At 28.5% G+C, this 20,490-nt stretch overlaps 1 protein-coding gene across 4 annotated transcripts in view; it reads right to left on the reverse strand.

Moving 5' to 3' along the window:
* Positions 1 to 6,630: 6,630 nt before the first annotated feature.
* The window catches only part of LOC107449473 (YTH domain containing 1), a 30,505-nt gene continuing 16,645 nt past the window's right edge, over positions 6,631 to 20,490 (reverse strand). For all 4 annotated transcript variants that reach the window (XR_011637403.1, XR_011637404.1, XM_016065003.3 and 1 more), the window contains exons 15-20: positions 14,682 to 14,752; positions 11,783 to 11,813; positions 11,645 to 11,696; positions 10,234 to 10,305; positions 10,037 to 10,147; positions 6,631 to 8,874 (exon numbers count right to left, since the gene is read on the reverse strand). Coding sequence is in view for 2 of the 4 variants with exons in the window: in XM_016065003.3 (XP_015920489.1) it covers positions 8,788 to 8,874; positions 10,037 to 10,147; positions 10,234 to 10,305; positions 11,645 to 11,696; positions 11,783 to 11,813; positions 14,682 to 14,752 (424 nt within the window). In the remaining 2 variants the exon portion in view is untranslated. The remainder of the gene's footprint in view (positions 8,875 to 10,036; positions 10,148 to 10,233; positions 10,306 to 11,644; positions 11,697 to 11,782; positions 11,814 to 14,681; positions 14,753 to 20,490) is intronic.

The following is a 20,490-nucleotide window of genomic DNA, read 5'->3' on the forward strand; positions in this document are numbered from 1 at the left end:
ATTAGTATCTACTATTTATTTTCTTATAAATCTTAACCATAAAAGAAATCTGCATGAAAAACAAGAATACATCAAAACATTATCCAGTGTCACACTATTATGCTACATACATTTTCAACTAAAAAAAGCTGAATTTATGTATAAAATTATAGCTACATTTATTATCGAGGTAATTTTAAACATACATAACCAAATGCGTTCATAAGTTTAATTGTTACTGATAAAATCCGTTAATTTTATCTGAGGTTTTCGATTGAAATGCAAATTAAAAGGGATTTCACTGCTTTCTTTAAAAGTTAAGTGGCTTCAAAAATCAATTCAAGGTCATTTCCCCCATAAAATGAGTTTTACATATTCTGAAATATTTTGGGAAATAGGAAAAGTGGATCTCAAAGAAAAGTTCGTTGAAAAGAAAATTCACTTCGCTTTTCGGAAGTTATTTTACGAAGAAATTTCTAAAATGTTCTTGGTAGATCGAAAAAACTCGCAAAATAGAGAAATTCGCAAAATAGAAGTTCGTTAAATAGAAGTCCGACGTATATTTGTTTCATATTTCTCAAGAAATACTTAAGGAAGCATTCTGGAGTGTTTAGATCATGCGATTTCTCATACATATCAATGATGATTAATGATTTTAAAGGGACCGACAATAAACTACAAACGGGACAGAGTGTTTTTAAACTCCCTATGCCAAAAAATGTAGCAGTAAATTTGTAACTTGTAGCAATTATTTGGGTTATTATATGCAATAATTGCACAAAATTTCGTAAATCTGGCTTAAATATTTATGGAGATATGGACATTGTTATAAAAAAATGTCTTAAGTTTTTTTTTGTTTTAACTTTAAAAATATTCAATAAAATGAAACTAAGTTTTTAGAGCAATTTAAAATTAATTATAAAATTTTTGCTTGAAAATTTGAAAAGAAAAATTTTGGAAAATTGGGCAATACATAAATAAATAATGTAGTTCTGTTATACTGCGCATGAGTGGAACAAATTAAAAAATTTATTTCACATAATGACTAATCGATTTGAATGTCTCAAAAAGAAAAAAAGTTGCAAGCAGTTTTCTACGTATTTTTTAAGTTTTTTTTTTTTTTTTAACTTTTTAAAAAGTAAGTTCGTCCCGCAGTGGAAATGATCGTTAAGGCACGTTTCCCAGCAGATCACCGAAGTCAAGCATCACTGGCTGTGGTCAGTGTGCGGGTGGGTGACCACTTGGATCAGTCTGCGTAGGGACCGAGGTGTGTGCGGTATGGGTTCTCGTAAAACTGTTCTACCGTAAAGTGCTCGACTTCGCGTGCAGGTCGTTGGGCTACCGAAGCGGGGGTGCCATCCCCTCTACAGAGGATCAAAATTATGATGGGATGTCTTCGGATCATCCTCAGGGATGTTTCTCAGATCGTCGCCAATAGCCCATTGTGCAGCTCTAGTGTGACGTAAATGAACTATACAAACAACAAAAAGAAAGTTCGAAATGCTAAGGGGTTTTCTACAAATATATTCTTGTATCATACGACAAAATTAAATAACAAATGTTAATAACATTCAATAAACGTTTATACACCAAAATGTAATTGTATAAGGAACGAAAACATGCCAAAGTAAAGATACTTTAATGGGGGATGATCCCCAAAGTCGGTTTCATTTTTAAATAATAAACCCCCTGTAATAATACAAAATAAATTTTTTTGGAAAACCCTTTATTTTTTTGAGCTTTCTTATCAAAGTGCAAAAACTACTCAGAAAATTGCTTGAAATTTTTCAAAATTTTTAAGATATCCGAATCGAACTTTTTTTATTAGTTGCCGATACGATTTATAACAAAACTAGGAAAAAATATTAAAATTTTCCCAGCACATGCGCAGTATAAAATAATTACTTTCACTACTCATACCTTGCGCAGTTTTAAACAAATTTTTCTTTAAATTTTAAAGCAATCATTTTGTAATTATGTTAAATTACTCCAGAAATTTTGTTTGATTTTTTTTAAATATTTTTTACATTATAGCAAAAAAAACGTAAGACAAAAAAAATTTAAAAAAATGTTCATTTCTTTATAAATATTTAAGCTAGGTTTACGAAATTTTGTGCCATTATTGCTTATAATAACCAAAATAATTGTTACAAGTTACAAATTTATTGCTTCATTTTCTGGTATAGGGTGTTCAAAAACACTGTGTTCCGTTTATAATTTATTATCGGTGTCTCAAACCTCTAAAAAGCTATTAACTTCATTGATAAGTGTGAGAAATCGCTTGATCTAAATAATTCTGAAGTTTTAAAATGATTCACAAGGTATTTTTTGATAAATATAAAATATATATATTAGTATATGAGCTATTATTCCATTATTTTCGATTCGATCAAAACTGTCGTACGTTTAAAATTAGATTTCTGTGGACAAATTTCATATTTTGAAATATAAAATTACATCTTTTAAGATGGAAAAATTTATGTAACTTTAAATTCAAAATTGTATCGTTTATTTCTGTTGTTGTTGTCGTCTGCTACCTAGGCCGAGGGGGTGCGATTGTTCTTGTTTTCCAGTGGCGCCATTTATGAACAAGAATTCAACTTCTGCCACACCCATTTTATAGGGAGGACCCATTCACGCATCCACAGATCGTTATTTTGACCTGAATCAGAGAACGATCAATCTCCATTTCAGTACCCACAAAGGTTTAATTTGCTATCGGAACATGGAGGACTTTGTGATCCGACAAGTTTAACGCGCACCGGTCACCGTTTACTTGACACGAATCCAGCGCCCTGCCAACCGGGATATCCCTTGATGAAATAATAAATAAAAACTATTTTTTGCAGGAAATAATTTTTGCATAAGGGAATTTTATAATTGTGGGTAAAACTTTTTTAATTCGTTTTAAAAGTTCTTGAGATAAGGTGAAATACGCAAAAAGTATAATTAACATCAAGGAGTCCAAACTTTAACAGGTCTCCTGATCAAACTATTGAGATCACATGTATCAATTCAAATTTATAGAAAAATTACAGTATGTTTATTTAGAGAAAGTACGTTTTTGTGTCTGATTTCGTAATTTAAAGTATCGTCTGCACTAATTAATTAGCATATTTGAAGTTGCCATCATTAACCATTAAGATTGAGTTCTATTATGTGAAAATGCGATCACTAGTTCAAAAGTTATTCAGGGTGTATCTTTTTTGGCGCACTATGCATTTTTCATGATCAATTAGTAAAAAAAAATGTACACAATTTTTATGCAAAAAAGTACGGATTGCGAATTCCAGATTAACTTATAACTTTTGGCTTCAAAGCATGCTTATAGTAAGGGCCCCATTAACTTCTGAAGTTAGGGGGTGCTCAGACTAGTTTCGGGGCCTGCTTTTTTTGTTTAGGAAAACTTAATTCTATGCACATGGAACTTAATAATTCAAATATTTTTTCCAAAAGTGACTCAGAAGCATAAATATCCCCCCCTCTCCCTATTATGACATATTTAAAATTATATAAACATTATATTCAGAGAGGATGGGTGTGAATACTTCTTTTTGATCCCCTCGATCCTGGTAACCAATATCATCATTTGTAATAAAATATCTCACAGATATAAATAAATTGAGTAAGATTCAATGTAGATCTTTTAAATATTTAGAGAAAATTATTACTTATGGTCATATTATTTTATAACCGTTGTTGAACAGTCGACCCAATTTTGGGTATACGACTACTAATGTTCAATTCCCTAGCCTTGTAGTTTTGAACTCAATCCAGGAGACAAGGGAACTCCTGGATCAATTATTGGGATAAATTTGCCTTCGTGGAGGACTTTTTGATGGAACTCACCCGCATTTCCGTTACATGGAGAGAAAAACCACAAAAACCTCCCACGGTTAGCCTGACGTCAATTGGATTCTAGTCCAAAATCCGCCTACCACTGAGGATATTTTACGTCAGCATTGTAATCGGTGTTAACCGGATGCGGAATTCGCATCAATCAACCATCGCTGGGATTCGAACCCGGTTCACATCATTGAAAGGCGAACGCTCTATCCCCCGAGCCACCATGGCTCACTTATCGTCATTTTATTTTACAACCGTCGTTGAACAGCTGATACAATTTAGGGTTTACGACTATCAATGCTTAACTCCGTAACCTTGAAACCAATCCAGAAGACAAGGGAACTCCTGGCTCATGTATTGTGCGAAATTTTCTTTCGAGGACTTTTTGATGGAACTAATCCGCATTTCCGTTTTATGGAGAGGAAAACCTTCCACGGTGAGCCTGACGGCAATGGGACTCTAACCCATGATCCGTCTACCACGGAGGATATTTTTACGTCAGCACTGTGGTCGGCGCGAGCCGGGTGCAGAATTCGTATTGACCAGTCATCGCTGGGATTCGAACCCGGTTCATCTCATTGGAAGGACGGCTCTCCCTTATGGTCAGTGTTACTTTTCATGATCAAACAGAAAATAAAATTCTAATTTATCATATTCAAAATGTAAAGACAGAAACTACATACTTCTTTAAACCCACATCATTCATCTGTTTTTACTCAATTCTTATTAGTTCGCACTCTCCCTATATATATCTTGTTCAAATTTTCAATCGTTAATAAAATACTTTTTATTTATTCACTCAAGTTAAATTACCTTTTTTTAAACTTATTGTGTATGGCACTTGATATTAATAGTTTTTTCAAATATTAATTGAATTTAATTCATTTTAGTTTCATAAGGGAGAGTAAAATTCCTTTTACGTAGATATTTAGCAGGATATAAATTTAGGAATAAATATCGTCAGTGGCGGAGCGTGTTGATCGCTGAAAATTTTTTTTTTCTTTCTTTGTTGATCTAAGTAGGAATTGACTTTTAATTTTTTTTTAAATATTACTTGTTTGTCAGAAAAAAAGAGGGAGTGCATTCAATCTTAAATCGTTTGATTGGCTTAAATTAGTTGTCAAGCAAGGCAGATGTGTCTTCTTTTTTAGTATTTATTAAAGCATTTAGAATTCCTCTCCATGTGTGGCAAAAATTTCCCTCTGTTGAGGGATCTATTTATTCTTCCTTTTTTCTCTCGTCAATTTAAAATGACGGTGAAATGGATTAATCATATTCGGAAAATGTTTTTTTTTTCAAAGAGATTTTCTTAACTGGTTAAATTGAAGCTAAATAAATATATCTAAAGAGAACTCAGGGCAGGGGGACAACCCATGGTTTTTTGGGTTTGTTCCTCACCAAAGATCCTATTGTTTCTGGCCAGTGAAGGGGTTACTTTTAATAAAAGGACCCCTCTTGTAATAGGAGATGAAGACACCAAACCCAAATAAGGAGGTAAAATGTTTGGCATTCTCTTCTAGCATAGGATGTAGGAAGATAAGATAGAGCATCTGGAATAAGTCAATAACGGCAATTCGGGCTATTATTGTGTGAAATATGAACATTTGACTTCTAAACATAGCATACTCACAATAATACTGAAATTTTTTATGAAATTTGATACTTAGCGGTTGATATTTATTCCCCCTACCCAAATTTCTCGATACATTAAAAAACCGAAAACGTGCTGCTGTTTTGGCAGTTCAAAAGGACGTTAAATTTTATTTTGATGCGCAAAAGCTCTAAGACTTAGAAACTTGAACTCACGAAGATGTGTAGAAAAATGTACCGGGAATGCAATGGAATAAAAAAAAATTCAATAGTCAATAATTAGTTATAGATGTGTAGGAAAAATATCATGCAAGTCGCAAGAATGTAACAACAAAGTAGGGATCCTGAAGTTGTGCAGAAAAAGGAACAAGATAGAATAATAAAAAAATTCCAACATTTGACTTTTTCGAAAATAATTAACTGTAAAAAACATACCCTTTGGGATGATTTACTTCCTGCTGAAATTCAATTACACTGTTGAAATTTTACATGTCGAAAGAGCAATCTTTTTTAATAAATTGAACATGTTTTTTTTTTTTTTTAATTTCAATTTTCTCAAAAGTTATTGCATGTATAGATGCTTTTTTCTTTTGCGTTACATTACATCATTACATTTTGTTTTGCTGCGAAAAATCTGTAAAACTTAAAAGATCTATGAGATAAATGGAATAAAAAAAATTTAATAATTATTAACTATCAAAGTTTTAGTAACAAAAAAAAAAAAAAGCATTGCCTGATTTATTGCCCTCTAAAATGCAACTACAGACTTGAAATTCGATGTGCTGAAAGGGCCATTTCCTATTATCAACTTAACGTGAGTTATTTTCAAAAATTAATGTGATTCAAGTGTTCTCAATTTTTTTTTTAATAGCGATTATTTATCCAACGTTGTCAAAAAATTTCTCTCTAGAGATCTTCATTTTATAAGCTCGCATGCACTTTAATCCAAGTATTTGTTGTTTATTTTGTTATGATCAACAAAATATTCTTATAAAAAAAAAACTATAATACTTATATATATTATTAACAAAGCTATCAAAATATAGATTTCTAAGGGGGGGGGGAAGATGAGTAGTGCCTTCTAGTTTATTATAAGATTTGGAACTTACTCAATCGTACTGATTCAGTCGAGAAATAGATAAAAACAAGCACTTTTAAAAACGCTACGCATCATGAAAATACACTATCAAAACAACAGACTTTAAAAAGAAACAATTATAAGAAAATTGTTTTATTATACACAAATGACATGGCTAAGAATAAAATCCAATATTTATATGAAGTGCTTCACAGTTGACGAATTTCAACAAAAACTCTGAACTGGTCAGTTCTTAAATAAAAATTTAACATATAAAAGCTGGTAACAATTCACTGAGATACCTAACGTAACAAATAACTTTTGAGTTCAACATAAACATCTAAAAAAAATGTTGTTCTGAGATGACAAATTATCCACCACAAAAATGTTGCAAAAATTTCTAATTTAAAGGGTGTTACAAAATATTCTGAAGTATGATATTTGTTCTCTAGATCTAAATACTAATTTATCTGAGTACTAAACAAAAGTACAAACATTGCACTCATACACATTAATACAACACAGTAAAAATTGCAAAGGTGATTTGTAGAGGAATGTAGTAGCACAAAATTGTGATTAAAATAATCATACAACAGTTGCAAAGGAAGTACATTAATGCAAATAATAAAGTGTTACAAATGACCTCACTTAAAGTTAAAAAGAAAAAAAAAGTTAGCAAATTAACACTGATTATATACCTCAAATGTGTTTGTTTACTTGTATATAAGTTTGTCAATATTTTGGGAAAAATTGTGCATTTGTTATTCTTTGTCTTTGGAATGGAAGAAATCAGTTCTTTGTTAGAAGCAAAGTTCAGTAGCACTTTGAAAGTTCAGAAAAAAACTGGTTCCAAACCTTAGAGAACATCACTTTTTTTCTTGAAAAAAGAAAGGACCACAAAAAAATGTATGGCTTTCTGGAACCACAAGAAATTTGACTTTTATATCAATTGATAATAATTTAATAATTCCTGCAAATAATATTGACAATATCAATTGAAAGACTAGGTGTATACATATATATAATATTTCTGAATTAAACACATTTGAAATTTTGTTTTCTATAATAAATATAAATCATCGCAGGATTTCAACTTTCCCTACACAATTCATTTGATTATTTCTTACTGAACATAAATTATTCACACTTTTAATTACGAAAATGCACTAATAAAAGTACATATTTTTATATGTATTAAAATTAATGAATATTTATCACAAAATGTTAACAACAAAATTAATTTACAAGCAACAGAAATTTCAAAGGCAGCAAGGCAAATTATTTAGTTTACTGCAATAGGTAGAGTCAGAAATAAGAATGTATTAGAGCTATATTGCAATTATGGAAAATTTATCATTTAGTTATGAATTAATTCCGCTAGGTTTCAAGATATTTATAAGCAGTCTATGAATATTCATTAAATTTAAAAAAAAAATCTTTAATCAAAAGAACAGAATTAGCACAGCATATGATAGCATTATTATTCCCATTAGCATCGTATTCTAATGATTAATTATAAAGGGATAAAAAAAAGAGCACTTTTTAAGTTCTACTACAATTTAACTTACAAAGGCCAGTCAATTATGATATAATTGAAAATTATAAAAAACATTTATAATGAATAGCATTATGGTACAACCAAATTAATATAAAGATTGCTGACTAGCTATATAAGGAAATGGTCTTACATTAATGAATAAAGTGTACAAACTGAATTATCTCATTGATAGTATAATTAAAAATGCATTGGTTTGATTTGTACACTAAATACATAAAGATAATACAGTCTAGTTTTGATTTTCAATATAATAAATAAATTCAATGAAATGAACCTAAAACTTTAACTTTGAAATCCTTTACAATAAAATAGTTTTTGGTAATGTAAACATTATTTTTTTTATTATTATTAATAAAGAAAGAAACAGCTAAGTAAGAAAGAATATAGTAACTATTAGAAAATGAGGGGTTCATTATAAAAGAAAAATATTTAAAAAATGAAGTTTTCTTTTTTATCTTCTCTGTTTCTTCATAAGAAAAAAAAAATTTAAAATAGATTAACACATTGGTTGATATGTGTAGCGATGAATTAATTGCCATTTTAAGATAAAATTCATTGGTTACATTTAGTTCAGTCAATTAAAATTTCTATTTAAAGTACATAAATAGAAAAGTTTATTTAGCATGTGAGGTCATCCATGCAACACAACAAAATAATTTAATTATTCCAACTTTACAATTTAAAGAATGTTTCACAATATAAGTGTTCTTTCTTATTTACATATGTAAAGAGCTCTTCATCTCCTTTCTCTGTTATATCTTCGATCAGGTCTATTTGGCACACGTGCAGTTCGACGTAAAAAGTCATCTACAGATCTTTCATACTAAAGAAAAAGAAAATACTTCATTTTAGTAAAACTTACTTACATTATTCTATATTTTTTTTATGCACATCGGAGTTTTTTGGCGCTTCAGTTTAAATCAATAGCTGCAAAAATATTATGCGAGACACGTAAAAATCTCGGAGGGGGGACTTTTTTTGGTTGAATAGACATCTCGGCATTCTGAAGTGGGGTTTATTGCAGTATGAAAAATAATTTTACACAGTCCTGGATTGAGTTTTTTTTGTGAGAATATGAAAAAAAGTGGAGAAAATAGAAAACACAAAAAAGTACCAATACTCAAATAAGTACTATAAGAACCATTCAAATTTGATACAATACTAAGAAAATCAAAATTTCAAAAATTAGGTAAAAAATACCTATTTACACAATATCCATTTCAATTTTAAATTCTATACAACCAATATTATTATGTATTATTTTAAATGGAATTTATGATAAAATAAATTATGTATAATTATATTATTTTTAGTTTAATGTTTATTATATTTTATTAAGTCCTAAATAACTGCAAAAGATTGACTTATTTGTGTTCACAGGCTTAATTCTGATTACAAAATATTTTCTGTTTAAAATATTACTTTTAAGATCTCTCTAAGCTGATTAATTTTTTGTTATAATTTGTTTCTTTGAATATCATTGAAATTTTTTTTTTTTTTTGATTTTAGATATCAATTTTGTTTTTATTACCCGAAATAAAGAAATAAAACAATTATTAAAGAAATGCATAACATAACTAGAATAAGATTGCAATTAACAACAGCTAAAAAATTTTCTTTTAAGATTTGATATTTCTTTTTAAAAGGCATTCTATCATTTGAGATGGAAAAAACCTTTTCTTTCAAGGTGATTTTTACAGTGCTTTTTCCACTTATGAATTTGACATTTTGTTTGCATCCTAGCAATTGCTTTATAATACTCAACTGTAGGAAGAATAACAATCAGGTTTTTATAATAACTAAAATTACAGAATTGTAAACTTATCTTAAAAATTAATAAAACAAGAAAGATTTTTTAAAACTAATTGCTTTATAATATTCAATTCTAGGAAGATTAACAATCAAATTTTATGAAAACTCTAGAAAGAATTTTAAATTATGCAATAATGAATATTAGTGAATGATTAAGTTTGTCAGATACTCACAGCTCGTTTATCCAAAGGACGTGCTCCTCTCGGAGCAGAGAAATCTTGATGCATGGAGCGTTCATAATACGCTGATTGATCCATGGGAAAGGGAGGTTGAGGAAAATTATGCTGAAAAAGAAGATAAGAACACATATAAACCTAAAGCATAACAAGCTTGAATCATATAAAAAGAGAAATCGAAAGAAATTACTTACTTGTGCACCAAATGGCATGTTAGGCATAGCATTTCTTTGAGAATGATAGTCCCTTATGTAATCATTGTAATTCTAGAGAAGAAAAAAAGAAATGTAACCATACGTCAGTAATTATTTAGTATTTTAATGTAAGGTGAAACCAATTTTAAAGGTTCAAATATAACAGCTTAAAAAAGTTTGGAGAAGTATTGAGGCCAACACTCTGATCTATAATTAACTCTGCCATCATAGATTCAAAATGTAACAAGTATAAGACAAGATAGACTGACTGCATATCAATTACTAAATAACTTGAGAGAAAATATAAAAACATTTTATCTTTTTAACAGCTTGCAATTTTTCTAGATAAATATTACACAAATTTTAAGACAAAATTTGTTTAAAAAGCACTATTCTAAAAAAATGAAATCATTGACGATAACTGATTCACCCACATATTTTGAGTATAGATTGTCAGAGGCGCCAACTTCCCAAACCAGATATCAGTAATCAGAAGTACAATAACACAAAATATTATCCAGTTAAGGTTTACGAAATTCAAAGTAGTCCAATTTTTAGGTGAGCGGACTACTTAATTCTGTATAGGTATAAATAATTAATAAAATTATGCTCGAATTTACAATTAAATTAGTTTATAATTGATTTATTCAATAACAATTAAATGAAAAAAGTTTACAATTAAATGAAAAAAGTACAACACTCTATTAAATTAAATTAATTATTTGAAATTAATGTTCCAGTTTTTGGCTAAATAAAAACTAGCTTTCATTGACATATCCATCTTGCATTCGAACAACGGAAAAATGTTTGCTTATGGAATTTCAGATTTGAGTTGATGGTTTTTTACTTTACTATCAGGAGAGATAAGATTAAATTTCAGAACAGCTTATTGAATAGGTGAAAGATAAGACATCTTTGCTCTTTCTTATTTCTTATTCTAAAAATTTGTTAAACAATTTAATAAGAAAATTAACACACACATATATATATATATATAATTTTTATTAATCAAATGAGAGACTGTAGTCTTGACTATGAAATTGTAATATTGACGGATAAATTCATAGTTGGCATTGTTGGATTATGATAAGCCCATTAAGCAACAAATTTTTGAAAACCTACATATCAAACATACAGTTATATTAAAATTCTTTTTTGCTAAGCCTTACAAAACATTAAGATTTTGAAAATTTTAATTCAAATTATTAGTCTTGATAGTTTATTTAAATAATATGCCCTGCCGTAAAATTAAACTACTGTTATACACATCATTGTGAAGTATGCATGGGGCATACTTAAGAAATAAACGTATTTGCTAACAATAAATTTTCAAATTAGTATAAGCCTTTTACTTAAAATAGGGAAGTTTAAGTTCTTAGCAATTCGAACATATAATTCAAGTTTAACTTACTCCATTTTGAACATTGCTCCTGTTTCTCATATTAAAGCGATCTGACGGTGATCTATAAATAAAAGAACATATAAAATTAAGTAAAAAGAAAAAATGAAGAAATATTCCAATTTTATAACATAAAAACAATTTTATTACCTATCTCTTCCTGGGCCTGATTTATAGTAACCTAAAAAAGGAGTTCAAAAATAAAATTTAGAAATTTGAATGTCAAAATACAACTTTACAAAAACAGACAGGAAAATACACCTTGGGAGTAAAATAATGGTGAATAAATGGTGATAATGGTAAAATAATGGAAAATTATACTAGATAAAGACACAATGGTCTGATATAGCTCGATTATACTCCCACTGGCATCTTGAAGTCCACCCAGCTTAAGATTGATGAAAGTTAGCTTGGGAAGTAAATGCAACTGGTGCAGAATGCTTACCACATTGTCACTATTAATTATGCATGCCAACTTCTCCAGTTCTTACAGGAGATTTTTCTTGGACATTTAAAGTAGTAATACAATTTATGCTTTATCAATTCATTTTTGATTTGATGAATGTGATTTACAATGATTTTGTAATCTGATGATCACAAAGGAGTTTTTAAGTTACAAAGCTAAATAAAGCTTCCCTTAATTTTTATTCCTCACCCTTTTTAAAATAATTGTGAGGAGATAAATTATTTTGGTTTTCAGTCATGCACTATCATGTGACTGGTCTGTAAATTGTATTAAATAAAGATAATAACATAAGATAGCAAATTAGACAAGAAGCAAATAGAATCGAGACTCAATTTTCAAGTTAAAATATTAACCCTATTATCAATTGATTACCCAGTAGAAAAACCTATGAAAGCAACCAGGTCCTGCAGCTGGACTAAACTTTGTGAGATAGTATTTTGCAACCTAAGTATTAAAATTTAATCAGATAAATCTAATATAGTTTTAAGTTGGGTGCCATTTTGCACACAAAACCTTACCTTTTTTTTTCAAACTTAGAAAAAAACAACTAGCCTTTTAAATTATGAAAAACCCAAACATATCCAAAATACTTTTTTAATATTCAATTGTAATAATTTTTTAAACAATCTTTACGTAAGTACGAAACTATATTTTAGAGTTTCTTCAATGTTAGAACAAACGACCACTTTTTTTTAATACAAGAAAGAATTCAGCCATAAATTCTAGGCTTTAAAATAATTTTGTTAAAAAGTTTTGTTGAAATTCATTTTTTTAACTATAATTATAAATAGTACATCATAAGGGTTTCCACAAGTAGAAGAAACAGTTTGCTATTAGTTTATTTCTTCCAGTCTTTTTCTCCTTTATATTTAAAATTTACTGAGATAAATACGAAAAAGCAGCATTTACTAAACAAAAAGAAATTAGGATAGATAAGTATGTTATAACTTTTTGTAACAATCCATAAATGGGTAGAATTTTCAAGGGGGTTCATAAACAGGGTTCCCACTCTATGATGAGATTGAAATTCAAGGACTTTCCAGGACTTTTCAAGGACCTCAACAAAATTTTCAAGGACCTTAATCTAATACCAATTTTAAAAATTATTCTCTTCTATTTTACTAGAAGCAACAATGCTTGTTGTGGCAATAATTAATTTCAAATATAATACCTAAATGCTTTGCCTATATAGAGAGAAGAGAGTATATAGACAAAATATATNAGACGTTTTTCAAGCACTTTCAAGGACCTAAATTTAGCAAAAAAAAATTCAAGGACTTTCAAGGACTCTCAAGGACCGTGGGAACCCTGATAAAGTATTAGAGTAGCGGTTCTCAATTTTTCTAACTAAGGAACCATAAATGAATGACCTTCTTTAAGCATGACCCTAAGACTTAGAAGAAACTTCATTAGCAATTGTGAAATATATTAAGCAAAAGACGATCAATTATTTAAAAAATATTTAATAAATTAAAAATTAATTATTTTGAAAATATATAATGAATGATGAATAAAAGTCTTTCATTTTGTGGTTTTAACATGTCTTAAAATTGGTTTTTATGTTATGACAGCTTTATTTACAGGTCTAGAGTGGCATCTATAATTCATATTTTGATTTCATTGCATGTAAAGATTGAAAATGAATGAGCTGAAATGCAGTTTTTGTTTGAACAAAAATGAAAAAGAACGAAAATAAACCTTCAGAATAGTTATCAGCTCAATATTAAATAACTAATGGAAAATTAATTGGATATAATTTTGTTACAGGGCTTTGTAACTGATAATGTTGTCTTAATTCCCGGAACCCCAGTGACCCTTCCACAGAACCAAAGGGTAACATGGGACACCACTTGAGAACTGCTGTATTTTAATGCCCAGAAACTGATCAACGCAAGTCATTATTTTCTTTAAAGAAAAAAACTGCCTATAAATAGACTCGAGTCTGCGCATCTAAAATTACTAATTAGTATTTTGTAACTTTAACAAGAGTAAGAGTGTATTATACTCAGAACAAAAACAAAGCAGAAAAGAAAATTCCTTCGCTGTAATAGTATTGATGTTGTTCATATCTAAATTTGAAGAATCTGAGTCAGTTGCAACAAAATAAATGCTTGAACAGAAATGTGTGAATGCAACAGAACATGTGTGAGTGAGTGAGCAATGATCAGATGAATATCAACAAAGAAGCTGGAACTAGATAGAATAGATGCTTGAAATTAATTTACATTGTTGAGTAAGACCTTTGAAAAGTACTGATTTATTACAACTTTTACTGACTTATTATTAAGTGTGAATGGTGCTAAATATCTTTTAACTTGCTAAGTATTTAAAGTTGCACAAAATAGCACCAATGTTTTGGCAGTTTAGTGCTACTTAATAGATGAGATATTAAAATAACAATTATTCACTTAACACAACTTTATATTGCTTTGAAACTTAGCAAGTTTTTACGGGAAACACTTAAAAGATAATTACCAAGTTTTAATTTGTTGTAATTAACCACAAAAAATAAATAAAAATTTTCTTTTAAAATACACAGCATTAAAAATCACGAGATAATCAAAATTCTTTTAGACATAAAACCTTCATTATAATCTTGGCGACTTCTTTTATTGGGTCTTGCTTCAAATGCATCTGGCCTTCGACGTCTCCTTCTAAATTTAAATAAAAAAAATATACAATTCCTTTTTAATGATCATTGAAAAAAGTATAAAAACACATTTAAATAATATTTGCAATGCTGACAATGTATTTCCATGGTAGAAACTTTTCTATTAAAATATTTATTTATAGTTAAAGAAAACATTGAAATGTGTCGTGAAAACAGAAGTTTTTAAAATTCATTGTAAGCAAAAAGAGAAACCTTAGAAAGCTACATCTTCTAATTATATTTCCTCATGAGTATTTCTAGTCATCGTTTTAGGCATAAAATGATGCTAGAATTAGCTATTGCTTGCATATCAAAACTGTTAACTTTTTGATTCATACACTGAAACATAAGTTTTCTTACCTGCACTGTAAGATCAAAAAACAAGTGTAAAAGCATAGAGTTAACAGTTGAACACCTTCAATAATTAGATGAATAAACAGTGAATAATGCAAATATCAAACCAAGATATCAAACAAAGAAAAATTGAAGACTGAAATTAAATTTAGAACCAGTTTTAGCAAAGTTATAAATTTTCAGTCTTATTTTTCTTGTGTGCATAAATTGCATACTGCATATTTTATAATTCCTAAGATCTATTTTTCGATTTTTAATTTCCTAAATTGGCTTTTTTTCCCCAAGGGTTTAAGTAAAAAATTTTAATCCTCCAGAGTATTTGCCAGATTTTTTTTAAGCTTATTTGAAATCCCCAGAACTTTTAGGTTATTAAGGTTCTCCTTGACACATATGAACACAGATTCAGTATTCTCTGCAGCAGCCCAAAGCAGATACTATCTGCCTGAAATTAGTGAGACATGCAAATCCTCTACCACAGCAATGCATAGTCTTGGGGTAAAGATAGCAGCAAACATCTCAACTCTCAACACATATTACTGGCATCATTCCTAGATGGCAGACTTCTACAATACTTGCCTACAAAACGTTGAGCCCACTGAAGTATAGAAATTTAGGCGGTTCTTATGTAGAGAAATATAGCGGTATCTTTAGCAATAACTTTGATAGTTTTAGCACTTTAGAAAAAAATTTTCCAAGAACTTTTAAAATTATGATTTATTTGAGGAGTTTTAATATTTAGGATAAGTTAAATCAGTACAGAAATGTCAGCATTGCAAAAGAAATTATCTTTAAGAGTTATAAGCTTATGTTAAAAAAAATAAAAACAGCCAATATGCCACGTTTATAAATGTATTTAAGAATGGAAGAAATTTAAATAATCTGCTTTAGATTTATAAAAATTAAAAAGTTTAATCATAAAATAAAAATAACCACTAAAATTTAATTTAAAAATAAATTTGGCACTCACAAATAACACAGAATAATAACTAAATTATCTATATAATCAAGCTTCAGAATACCTTTATGGACCAACATAGCATTTCATTCTTTCACATGTGCATGAAATATAAGTACCTCTTAACTTTAATAATATATGCCCAATGTACAAAAAGTCGGCATTCTGTGGAATGAATAATGACAAACAAGTAAAGTATGAAAAAAATTAATTACATTTCCTAGGCATTCTACAGAATTACAAATGAAAAGCCCATAAAGTATGAAACAAATTCTATTTAACACATTGCCTGGCATACTATAGAATAACTAAGGAAAAACCTTTAAGCATTCAATGAAATGTAATGAAAAATCTAACGGCACAGCTACCAACATGGATAGAAAAGAAGAAAAAAAATCCAGTATATTTTATAAAATAACATAAATTTCATAGCTGTTGTATATACAAATATCCTAAATATTTTACGTTTAGGAAAATTTAGGGATTTTTTATTGTCATCAAAATACAAAACTTTATTACACTAATAACTATAAATGCTCTGCTACATTTTCCATTTATGATTGATATTAAATGAACTAGAAATGTTTTCAGGTAAACTCATAATTTTTAAAAATAATAGACAAGTAATTTATCATTAATAACTGAGAATTTTTTTAAATTAATTTACAAAGGGTGATTAAGTTTAAATTGAAAACTATAAATGAGGTTCACTCCATTATGCATTAGCAGGGGTCTGTCTAGGTTTTTTTAAGACAAGAGTTATCTATTTTGTGAAAATTTAGATATAATTTGGGGAAATAAAAAATTATATTAAAAATTCAACAAAAAAATATAGATTTATCATTTCTTACAAAAATTGAAATTTTAAGAGAAAGTATTTTGTGAAACTACCGTTTTTTCTTAAGTGGAATTTGTGAAGGTACCGCTAAATGGTAGTAAATCTGGCCTGGGACAGACCCCTGATTAGTAATACTCAAACATTCAAGAAAGCAAAAAATTGAGTAAAAACTCTATTTCAATAGGGATTTTTTAAGGGAATTTATTCAATTTTAGGGAATTTTTTAAAATGTGCAAAGTACAAAATTTTTCATTAACCAGTAGAGTTGGCAACTATGTAACAGAATACCTAAAGAATGACTAGGTTCAGTACGTAACAATTTTCACAATTCATCTTTTGCCTACAGAACATTTATCATACTATAGAATGCCTAGGCATTCTATACAATGATTAGACAAATTATATAATTCCTCATAATTCATACTTTCTTAAAATGTAGGGCATTCTATATAAAGACTAGGCACTCAACAGAATGCTAGCATTTTATACATTGAAGGTAAAAAATAAAAATTATTTATCACAATATCATAAAACTACACATAAGAGCTAAATAAATTAAAAAGATGTTTCAGGTATTTATTTCATAAAACTTAGATATTGAAAAAAAAAACCTAATTTAATTAGATCTTTCTTATGATATTTTAATATAGAAAACATGGTTATAGGAGGTTATGATATTCTAGCATCAGAAAAAATAAGCATATCTTGCAAAATCATTTTCAGTTAAACAATAAAACTAATCAAAATTCATGAAAGTTTTTCACCATACTATTAAAGAACAGTATAAAGTGATTTCTTCAGCACAATACAGCTATACAGAGTTTCTTTGATTAACCTTTGGCAAAGCAAATACGAAAAATATGCAAATATCAGAAGTATTAGAAACTTTTATATGTACAAATTTTTAGAAGAATATTTTTTAAAGGATTTGAAAACCTATAAAAAATGTATTAGAAATAATTTAAAAGAAAAAAAAATTCAAACATGTAGTTGTAAACAATGTCTATTTAAATACACAGCTTAAATTTCGAGTCAGATAGTAAAGGTTTGTTTGACTTATGAATAAGGTCAACTTGAAATATGAAGATTAAAAAAAATTCTTTAGAAGAATTTAGGGTGCAAGTGATTCTCAGAAATTTAAAATTCAAGAGCATAGATACTAAAAATAGTAATATTATGTGTATTTTATTTCAGGTTTTAAACCACTTACTTTGAAAAGCTATCCATCAAATGATAACATGAGATATTATGAAATTGAGCTTGAGTACTCTAACACACAGAAAAAAAAACAAGTAGCCTAATTGCAGAACCAGCTAACTTAATTTAGTATAAATAAATAAAAAAATTAGATCAATCCTTTCTGACAGACTTAGATAATATGAAAAATCTTCTACGAACAGAAAATTTTTATTAAAAAACTTACGCGAGCAATTATAATTAACTCTTAAATAATGTAATATTAATTACAGGGTATCTGCTATGTTTTAGATTTTCAAATTCATGACTTTCCATGACTAATTCCAAGAATTTTTCATGACTCAACGAAGTTACTATTTTCTCCGACAATAACACAACAATAAATTTAAAAAAGCATTATAATAACATTCATTGGAATGATAGGAATAACCAAAACTGTTATACTCTGCATCTTCATATTTAGATTTTTAATTTAAAAAACAGAGTAAAGAAAAAGTTGAAACAATAAAATAGCTGAAAAAATACAAAAGCAAATAAATTTTTTTCTGCAGAATTAAAGATACTTTTCTTGTTCATCGGAAAGGAAAGAAATACACATTTTTCTGTTCTCATTTTGGATTAAAAAAATTCGCCAATGACTGGCTTGCTTTAGCTAGAATTTTAAACTGATAAAATAAAAATAATAACAAAAATTCTGAAATAAACAGAAGTTTAAAAAGATAATTCGCTCTAGAAATTATTTTTCTTTCATTTTTTGAAAGAACACCACAATTTTTAAAGAACACGATAAAAACATTTCATATTTTAATCAAATATGACTGTGATTGGGGATTTTGTAACAAATTCAGACATTCGGAACATCATGAAATTGGGGGAGGGGGTAAATTCCATTTTAAAAATTAGATTTTCCGATGACCTAAATCAATGACTTTTCATGATTTTTCTTAAAAAATAGTTAAAATCATGACGAATTTTGTTCAATACCGAAATCCATGATTTTCCAGGTGCGTGAAACCCTGTAATTAACCCTTGAATCTAGTTTCAACCTGTTCTTTGCCACCTTATTTGGAAAATTTGTTAGAAAATCACCAATTTTTAAAATTGCTTTAATTTTTATAAAACTTTATATTTGATTATTACACATACCTTTTCTATGCATACATACATTCTCTATATTGACAATAACACATGCCTGAAAGTCAAATGCAACGACGCAATCACAGCAAAAGTGTGGCTGCATGAAGTGGAAATTCTGATATAAATTTCTACAAGATTACTTGTGAGTTAGAATTGATTAATTATATTAATTTTTTACTAAATGATTTAATGAGTAATACTGAAAAAATTTCTGCGGTATTGAGAATTATTAATTGTGGTGTAAAAAAGAGAACTTCGACCATTCTTTGCTTTTAATGAGTGATAAAAAATGTTCTATGAACGCCGTTCCTGTATATTATGCGGATCTGCTTTACAGTATACAAAAACTTTAGTCAAGAACCAAAAGAATTGTGGTCATATGGATACAACATTGATTATTTTTTTAATATCAATTTCTATTTTGACAACCAATGTACCAATTTAGTGATAAAAATTATTACAATTTTATTGGCAAGGTTTCATTCATATTAAAAATGAAAGCAACAGTTTTTAATAATACATCAATTTTGAAGATGTCTGACAACATTTAATATGAGCATAACCTTTTTTCTTCCTAAAATGTTTAGAAGTGTTACATTATTTCAATTTCATGAAGAAAAAACACTGGTCAACATTTTTGCCAGCTATTTTTCTGCAGAAGTTTATATTATTTTCTTTAATACTTCCTACAGAAATATTCAAATACAAGAGTAAATTAATTGAATATTAAATCAAACAAAGACTAGCAATCAGATTAACAAAAAATAGAACTTATTGGTTTGAATTTACATTTTGAACTAGAGGACTCCCTCACCTGCATTCCAAATACTGAACTGTTGCAGTTCTTTTCAGATTATTTCTCTATTTGATCTGGATTATTTCACTATATCTTCAATACCTCAGATAACAATTTTAATTTCTTCTATACAGTGACACCTCCAGGAAAGAACACCTCTATGTAGCGACTTCCTGTATTTATGAGCCCTTTTGGGAGGCACGGAATTTTTTCCATTGACTTTGTGTTTAAGAAAACTTTTAGGAGAGACCATCAAAGCCTCTCCTAGCAACTGGCAAACCTCTGCACCAAATGCAAAAAAGGTCAATTAAATAGATTAAAATGTATTCAAAATATCTGTGTGATACTCTTATTTAGAGCACTTTTTTCGACGATCTCTAAAAGAGATTGAAAACCTCATGTTGCAGACATAGTGCACTAGATACGATGCTATCAATGATTTATTTTTAGAGTTAAAAGTGAATA

The sequence above is a fragment of the Parasteatoda tepidariorum genome, chromosome 8 (assembly GCF_043381705.1).
Source record: "Parasteatoda tepidariorum isolate YZ-2023 chromosome 8, CAS_Ptep_4.0, whole genome shotgun sequence".
Taxonomy (NCBI): Eukaryota; Metazoa; Arthropoda; class Arachnida; order Araneae; family Theridiidae; genus Parasteatoda; species Parasteatoda tepidariorum.